This window comes from Crocuta crocuta, unplaced genomic scaffold (genome assembly GCF_008692635.1).
Source record: "Crocuta crocuta isolate KB4526 unplaced genomic scaffold, BGI_CrCroc_1.0 scaffold382, whole genome shotgun sequence".
In the NCBI taxonomy this organism is placed as follows: domain Eukaryota; kingdom Metazoa; phylum Chordata; class Mammalia; order Carnivora; family Hyaenidae; genus Crocuta; species Crocuta crocuta.
This window is the reverse complement of record NW_027531873.1, coordinates 4,215,163-4,224,690: the sequence shown is the minus strand read 5'-3', so window position 1 is coordinate 4,224,690 and position 9,528 is coordinate 4,215,163. Positions and strand designations below refer to the sequence as shown.

Below are 9,528 nucleotides of genomic sequence, written 5' to 3'. Positions count from 1 at the left end.
ATTCCTTACCTTTTTCTTCTCTCTTTGTGAGATTCTGCTTCTCCTCCACTGGAGCCAGTCTGTCTAGCAAATAGTTATATGACTGAAGGAAGAATACCAGGGACTCTAGAGTCCTCTTGCATGGTCTGGAATTGAAGCTCTGCCACTTACTTACTGTGACATTGGGCATCCTAATGCACTGCTCTGATCTTCATTTCTTTATTTACAATATATAGTAGTAATATGTATTTCATAAGGCTTTTGAGAACATTCAATGGTGCCATGCATGTAAGTATTTAGCACAGTGACTAGTACAGAGTAAGTGTTCAGTAAATGTTTGTATTCTGTAAAATGAGGACCATAATACTTTTCTCAAAGGATATGCACAAACTTAAGGAAGTTGTGAGAGCACCGCAAATGGTTATGTCAGCATTTTCTATGTATGTCTACATGTGTATGTATGTGTGTACATATATATAAGATGCTCCCTCCCAAAACCAAAGATGTACAAATAACTGTAATCTGCATTTTATGCTGGGGTAACTGCCAACATTAAATTATAAATTACTATCTTTTCATATTATTTTCAACATAGGCCACATCAAGCATCAATAAATTGTTAGTACTTAGATATGCATTCCATTCTCAGTGCTTCATACTTTAGTTTCTAGAAACTTGCCAACCAGCATCAAAACAAAAATCAAATCCATAAGTATTAACTGAATGCTTACTCAATGCAAAACACAATTGCTATGAAGCCAAGGAAGTATTTTTAGCTTCATGCATTATCAGTGATTGATACCAAATGCACTGCCTTCTTACTGGAACAGTATCATAGAATATTCCGAGTGTCATTACTGCTTTTAAAAGAGTTCCTATCAGGAAAGCTCTATGCCACTATATTCCATCTTGCTCTGAGGAAAAGAAAATGCAATAGAGATGAGCATTAGATTTCATTTCATTGTTCACAGTATGCTACTATCTCAAAGAATGAAATAAATTAAAGTTCCATCTGACTGCCCCAGTGGATAAGAACAAGTTTACCTGCTAATATGAAGACTGAACTTCCTGACACCATCTCTGAAAAATATAAAGTGCATTATTGTGTCTTCAAATTAATAAACATTGGCAACCAATAGACTTTTCACTTAATTATTTTTCACAGTTGTATCAGTTGACCTAGACTGGCAATGTGTAATATACAAAGGCCAGTAAACGGGTCTTATGACCTCTGAAAATTTACTCATTAGCCAACAAGTTCTATACTAGTGCTGTCCAATACAAATACAGCATGAGCCACTTACGTGATTTAAAATGTTCTAGTAACCACCTTTTAGAGTAATTTTAGAGTAAAAGGAATAGCTGAGATTGACTTAATAGCTTATTTTACTTAGCCTAATATATCCAAAATAATGTCATTTCAGTGTAAGCAATAGAAAAATCATTGAGATAGTTTATATATTTTCTTTGAAATCCATTTTGATAGTTTATATATTTTCTTTGAAATTTTATACTTACAGTACATCTTAGTTTGGACTAGCTGCATTTCAAGTGTTTAATAGCCACATGTGGGTGGTGGTTACCATATTGGACAGTACAATAGCCCTATACTATCATTGGGTAATTCAGTAGGGTAAAAAATAAAAATTTAGCGTTTAATATGGAAATATTCCATAACACATATTATATATTACTGTGTAATTTAAATAAAGGAAATATTTTTTAATTTTTTTAACATTTATTTATATTTTTTGAGAGACAGACAGAGTGTGAGCTGGGGAGGGTCAGAGAGGGAGAAAGAGAATCTGAAGCAGGCTCCAGTCTCTGAGCTGTCAGCACAGAGCCTGACATGGGGTGTGAACCATTGAACCATGAGATCATTATCTGAGCCAAAGTCTGAAACTTAACCAATGGAGTCACCCAGGTGCCTCTAAAGGAAATAAATTTAAATAATTAAGATCAATTTGAATAGCTAAGGTAAATTTGAATAACTAAAAATGATACACTTGAATTAGAAATTATTTAAAGTACATTAAGCATTTTTAAAAATTTACATAACAAAACATAATTCCCATAGGCAAAGAAAAAGAGAAAAGGATTCCATAGAAATAACAAGTAGTTTATCAAAAAACAAGCACAAGTATTTAATTTCCTACTTTTTAAACTCAAACATTTAAAAATGACTTTAAAAATTCTTTTTATAATTAAAAAAATTATTTATTTTTGAGAGAGAAAGAGTGCAAGTGGGAGAGGGGCAGAGAAAGAGGGAGACACAGAATCCTAAGGAGGCTTCAGGCTCAGAGCTGTCAGCACATAGCCTGATGTGGGGCTTAAACCCATGAACTGTGAGATCATGACCTGAGCTGAAATTGAACGCTTAACCAACTGAGCCACCCAGGAACTCCTCAAAATCCTTTATAAATGAAAGAAGAATGTCAGTCATTGAGCATATGTACAGGTAGAAAGTCTAGGGATTCTTATACAGTTGAGGTCATCCATTCACCAGAATTCACAAGAGAAGTCTGCTGTACACTTAAAATATAATGTGATAAGGGGCTCCTGCGTGGCTCAGTCCAGTGATTATCCGACTCTTGATTTTGGCTCAGATTGTGATCCTAGGTTTTGGGATTGACCCCCATATTGGGCTCTGCACTACTCTCCTCCACTCGTACTGTCTCTCTAATGTGTATGTATACACACACACACACACACGCACACACACACATACACACACAAATAATGTAATGTAATGAGTGCTAATATTGAGGTAAGTACTGGGAACTAAGGAAACAAAACAGAAAGTACTAGACTGAGAGTAATGACTACTGTGGAAGGTGGAGTGAATACATACTCAAGAAGCTACATCTAAATGAAGTCTTATAATAGTGCTTGTAGGAGGAGCTTAGATGAAAAAGAGATGAGAAATGTATCTCAGGCCTAAGAAACATAACCTTCTGTCCTTCAAGGAAGAGGAAAAAAGTACATGATATTTTGGGAAGTGGGGAGGTGCTTCAATAAAGTAAGAATTTGACATAGGGTCTCACTGAATAATGTTCAATATTTCATTAAATATGGAGTTAATGAAAACAGTAGAGAACTAGAAATAAAGGAGGGTGTTATCAGTTTCCAACCAGGAAAAGAGCACTGACCCCTAATACAAAAAACAGACAGAATTTAATCCAAAGAGCTGACTACCAAGTGTTAGAATTACTAAGAAGCCAGACAGGAAAAATGAGGCAACCCCAAAATCGGCACAGCACAGGAAGTCCCACTTACCCTCAGGACTGGAAGACACAAGTGGGGTTTCCAGAGCCACAATGTGAGACCACCCAGCAGAAGCTTAAGTCATAAGAGGAGTTTCCTCACAAAAGTTGGAAACACTGAGGGAGGAGCTGTCGATATGAACTGGACCCAGGGAGAAAATGCAGCTACTGTCAAGAAAAGAAGAATGTAAAGGAGAGAAATACTCTGACTTCTTTCTTTTCATTCTCCAGTCTCCCTCCACAGAGGTAAAGCCTGATGACAATGGAGTTTGGAAAGGCAGCTTGCAGAGGTCTTCCCCAAATATTTTCCTCTCTCTACGAACCCTCAGCAATTCATCTACCATCTTTATTCTCAGATGGTCTTACTTGATACTTTACTAAGAAAATAGTACACAGGAGAGCTTGCACAGAGCCATTCACCAGGCCTACCACTCCCATCTTCTGCACCCACCACACTTCCTCCTCACCACCAGCACCTCCCCTCATAAGTTCTGCCTCCTGCCTGATACTGGAATGACCTCCCCATCCTCCTATCGAAAGCCAGTCCCTCCACTTTCTTCTTACCTACCCAAGAACACTCCAGAAATTCTACTCTCTTCTTCCAACATAGTTACTTCTCTCTCTCTACTCAATTACTTGTATCATGAAACAAACACACCGTTATTCCTTCCATCTTAAAATAAAGATATCAAAAGAAAGTTATCTTTACCCTATTTCCACTTGACCAAATCACCCATTTCTTTGATCATTTTTGTATCAAAACTCCTGAAAAAAGTTGTCTATATTTGACTTTTTTTTTTCTCTTGCCAATAACTTAAATAACACAGCAATTAGGGTTTTATTCCCCTCACCTCCAAAGAAAGTTATCTAGCCAAGGACACTAGTGACCTTAACATTGCCACATGTACTGTACAATTCACAGTCCTCATCTTAACCTGTCAGGAGCACTTATCACAGCTGCCACTCATTCCTTTGTATGCTTTCTTACCTTCCGGAACACCACATTCTCTCCATTCCTCTTTCCTCAACAGCCCTTCTCAGTTTCTTTTAGAAAAAGGCAGCAAAAAACAAAAACAAAAACAAAACACACACACACACAAAACAAACCCTTCATCTTATCCCTGATCTCTTAATGTTGGAATATACCAGGCTCAACTATTGGTCTTTCTATCTTCTCTATTTGTACCCACTACCTTGGTAATCTCTTCCTAGGCTCATGTTGACAACTCCTAAATGTATAACTTCCACCAATATATGTCTCCCAAAATCTAGATTCCATATTCTACTTGAGATGTTTAAAGACATCTCAGGTTTAATATGTCCATATGGAACTCCATACCTTTGCCCAAAACTTACCATATCAACAGCCTTCCCATTCATTTGATAGCAAGTTTATCCTTTAAGTTGCTCAGGCCAGAGTCTTTAGTCATCCTTGACTCTTTTCTTTCTCTCTCATTCAACATTCATCTGTCAGAAAATTCTGTTGGCTCTACTTTCAATATATATCCAGAATCAGACTATGTCTCATTACCTTCGTTGCCACCACACTAATCTGAACAAATATCATTTCTCACCTGGGTTGCTGCAATAGCATCTAATAGGCCTTCCTATTTCTACCTTTCTTCTATGTTAGCAAGAGATCCCTTTAGAACCAAATCAGACCATGTCACTCCTCTCCTCAAAATCCTGCAATTGATCCCCTCTCACAGACAGTAAAAATCTAGGTACTACATTATTTGACTTCTGTTATATCTTTGTCATATCCTAATATTTCTAGCGCTGTACTTTTGCTCCAGCCACACTGTTTAAATAATAAATATTTGTTAAACAAATCAATCCTAGTCTCCAAGGGGCTCATACGCTACTGGGAGAAACAGAGAGAGATTAATGATTTCAAACAGAAGATGGTGATTAAAGCCCTCCTCTATCTCCCATCATAAATTCTGGCAGGTGAGTGTCGAAGGTTGAGAAATTTACCAGGGATGGGAAAGATATTGGAGAACACAGGTAGGAAGCAAAGACATTTCAGGCAGGACAAACATGGCACATGCAAAGATCTGGAAAAATAAATCAGCAGAACATTTAGAGAATTACAAGTAAAGCATAAATTAAAGAATAACATTTGAGATTAGGGGATCTGGACGTAGGAGGTAAAGAGAAAGACAGTTTACACTTTAGATAGGAGTCAGATCATGAAAGACTTTCCATTTGTTTGTTTCTTCCATTACAGCTTTGAAGCTGTTCTCAGAGCAATTTATTAATCATATCTTTTTGATGCACCCTCTCAACAGGGCTAAAGCAATACTTGGAAAGGACTCTGATTTCCCTGAGTTAAGACACAAAAGAAAAACCTAGAGTCACATTTAATTTGACAAGGTAAAAGAGTGGGTGTGCTACTATATCAAATTTAATTTGTACAAAATCATCATCTCTGGTAACATTATTTTTCCTGATCTACTGCGTTTAGACTACTTTAGTAAGGCTTGATCTCCCTGTCTACCTAAACACTGATTCACTTACAGCAAGCTTCAGGGTAACATTGGTCTTATTAATACCCAGCAAATCCACAAGGTGTTAGTTGCACATGATTTTGTATAAAAGGTACGTAGACAACTCAGTCTACAGCTTTCACCAGACTAGGAAGCCAACCAAAGGTGAGTCTTGGCATCTATAGTTATCAAGTGGTGATGGTTACTTTTAAAATTATAGATTTTCCAGGATCTGGAGAATAAATCTAGACCTTTCAACTACACAACTGCTGTTGTGTAGACAATTTGTGCTGGCCAACCTGAGTTCTTAAATACGGTTAATACACTGTAGTCACTCTTAGCAAGCAATTGAATTTTACATAGACCAATTCACCTGGCCTCTTAAAATAGTCTTATTTTAAACAAAGATAAGCAAAAGCAAATGATAATATTTATGAGATGCTAAAAATGATGAATTTTATAGTATAGAATTTCCTTTTACATTTTATACAAAAATAGTCTTTAAAATGGTAATGAATGGACAAATATGATGATCACAATTACCATACTCAGAATAATGACTTAAATACTCTAATCTTTAAATTACTGCTACTTAAATCATTATATTGGAGTTTTGACCTGTAATAATGGGTTTACTTTGACCAAGAAATAAAAAATGGAGAATAAGAAGAAATGTTTGTTCAAGAAACAAAGAAGGAAATAAAAAGGAAGGAAAAAATTACTGCAACAAAATGTGACTGGGGGACGGGGGGCGCCTGGGTGGCTCAGTCGGTTAAGCGTCCGACTTTGGCTCAGGTCATGATCTCACAGTTTGTGGGTTCCAGCCCCACATCAGGCTCTGTGCTGACAGCTAGCTCAGAGCCTGGAGCCTGTTTCAGATCCTGTGTCTCCCTCTCTTTCTGACCCTACCCTGCTCATGCTGTCTCTGTCTCTGTCTCTCTGTCTCTCTCTCTCAGAAATAAATAAAACATTAAAAAAATTTTTTTTGAAATGTGACTGGGGAGGATGGGAAGATCAATTCTTTTTGGTTTGGTCAATTTACATAATGATTATAATTATTTGGGGGTTTTTTTGTTTGTTTCTGATAGCCTTAATTGTTTGCTTACAGCCCAGGATGAAGTCAGTCCAGTTTTGCTTCCTTTTCTGCTGCTGGAGAGCAATCTGCTGCAAGAGCTGTGAGCTGACAAACATCACCATCACAGTGGAGAAAGAGGAATGTCGCTTCTGCGTAAGCATCAATGCGACTTGGTGTGCTGGCTACTGCTACACCCGGGTAGGAACTTTGTTTTGCTGGAAGTGAGGGTGATAAGGGTCTGTACAAGGATGGCTTGATTAATTCTCACTTTATGAATATTTTAACTTTCCCAGTAACAGCAATGAGTCCCTTAGCCAATACTGTCTGTTATGATTGGAGTTAATTGCCATGATATCAGTTAGATGTTAGGGCTTGGATTTGAATAGGGTAAATCTAGGGAAGCCTCAGATTTGATCTGATCAACTTGAAAATATGCCAATTCATTTCCAAAAAAAAAAAAAAAAAGAAGTGCTATGGTAGATTTTACATATAGTAAGCAAGTAAACATACATATATTTAATAATAAAACATCTAAAATATTCCCCCAAAGTAATTTTTTTGAAATTGAAGCCATATCTTTGCAACAAAGTATCAAAATGTTTCTAAGCCACATAAAAAATATAAATAGCTATATTTTTAAATGTTATTTATTTATTTGAGAGAGATACAGCATGAGTGGGGAAGGGACAGAGAGAGAGGGAGAAAGAATCCCAAGCAGGCTCAGCACTGCCAGCATGGAGAATGACACAGGGCTTGAACTCATGAACAGTGAGATCATGACCTGATCAAGAACTGACTGAGCCACCCAGGAGCCCCACAAACAGCCATATTATAAAAGCTGTCTTATTGATCCACCTTATTACAAATGGCAACAAGTAGCCTGAGAACACAGTTAAAATTCACAGACTATTAGAACCAAAATGAAACAGCAATCCTACTCACTGCTTCATGCCTTTAACAAAAACAAAGCACAGAAGCATGAAACCACTAGTTTGTATTCACTCAGTTTCTTTGCATTAACCTAAGTAAAGAGTTTCTACCTTGTTTGCTTTCTTCTCCTATAGTATCTGGTTATCTATGCAAAATTTCATTCTATAAACTCAAACTGAAAATAGCTTTTTAATGAAATATATTTTATTGGGTGGTAAATGACTTTGATCAACAGACCTGATAGCATGATACTGAAACAAATTATACAGCACTGCAAATTTATTATCATGATGCAAATAATTTTTCTAAAAACTGCTGGAACAAACCTATTGTGTCTGGATTAAAATGCAGGAACGTCTGGGTGGTTCAGTCAGCTAAGCATTTGACTCATGATCTTGGCTCAGGTCATGATCTCACTGGGATCGAGCCCTGCCTTGGGCTGGACTCTGCTCTGACAGTGCAAAACTGGCTTGGGATTCTCTCTCTACCTCTCTCTGACCCCCACCCCCTCATAGTCTCTCACAGTCTGTCTCTCTCTCTCTCAAATTAATAAAAAAAACTTTAAAAAATATTTTCATATGCAAACCATGTATGCTTTGAAACTGAGAGCCCTGTAAAATACACAACATTTAAGGGGGAGAAATGTCTATGATACAGTGAAATTTTTAAAATTTTCCATAGTCTTCATAATCATGTTAAGCTAAGCATTAACATTTCCTATTATGTTTTTTTTGGCTTTTTATAAACACCCAGGGACAATGTATTTGGAAACATTTTCTGAGAAACTAAACTTCAGTGTTTTAATTAAGGTTCAAGTTGTCATTAATATACCCTTTGACTAAGTATAAAAAACCAACTTAACATTTCTGTCATACTTCCCTTTTCATCATTTTTCCTATATTGAAATTTAAAATTTCTCCACAGTTTGAGAAATATTTAAGAATTGATATTGACATAAGGTGTAGGAAAAGGAATGGCTTATATTTTCTGTAAGATTTCCAGAGCCAGGAAATACAACATTTATAAGATCATATTTCCTTGGTTAGGAATTCCTTAAGTGAGCTTTAATGGGTAAATGTTAGAATAAGCAATATTAAACTCCTGTCTCATTTGGATTGTGCTACATAGAAACTTCAAGAATATTTTAACCTAACTCTCTCCTTTCTAAACTCCTCAGGATCTAGTGTACAAGGACCCAGCCAGGCCTAACATCCAGAAAACATGTACCTTCAAAGAGCTGGTGTATGAGACAGTGAAAGTGCCTGGCTGTGCTCATAAGGCAGATTCCCTATATACATACCCAGTAGCCACTGAATGTCACTGTGGCAGGTGTGATAGTGACAGTACTGACTGCACCGTACGAGGCCTGGGGCCCAGCTACTGCTCCTTCAGTGAAATGAAAGAATAAAGAACAATGGACATATCAGATGACCTACCCTTGTCCTGAAGGACCAAGATATTCAAGAAGTCTGTGTGTGTCCATATGCCCAGGCTACAAACCACTGTGGACCAGGGGATCATTAGACCCCAGATCCCTGTTCTCCAGGCAGAAGAGATCCAGGAATTAAGAATTCTGGGGCCAGGAGCCTGTTGCCACTCAATCCTGTATACCTGGTTTCACAAATTTTATTCAGTCTTACTTAACTTATAGACATGTGGGTGCTTTCCTATCTAATAAGCCTATAAATCCTCTCAAGCAACCCCTTTCTCTAAGAAGAAGAAATAAGGGAAATAAGATGGGAATGGGTCAGAGTATTAAAGGCGGTCTTCTAGACATTTAAGCCCTCAAAAG

The 9,528-nt window shown here is 37.1% G+C and overlaps 1 protein-coding gene across 1 annotated transcript; it reads left to right on the top strand.

Moving 5' to 3' along the window:
• Nucleotides 1-6,845: 6,845 nt before the first annotated feature.
• Nucleotides 6,846-9,144, top strand: LOC144238932 (follitropin subunit beta). The gene is made up of 2 exons (XM_077772871.1): nucleotides 6,846-7,004; nucleotides 8,914-9,144. The coding sequence occupies exons 1-2, from the start codon at nucleotides 6,846-6,848 to the stop codon at nucleotides 9,142-9,144; spliced, it is 390 nt and encodes a 129-aa protein (XP_077628997.1).
• The last annotated feature ends 384 nt before the right edge of the window (nucleotides 9,145-9,528 follow it).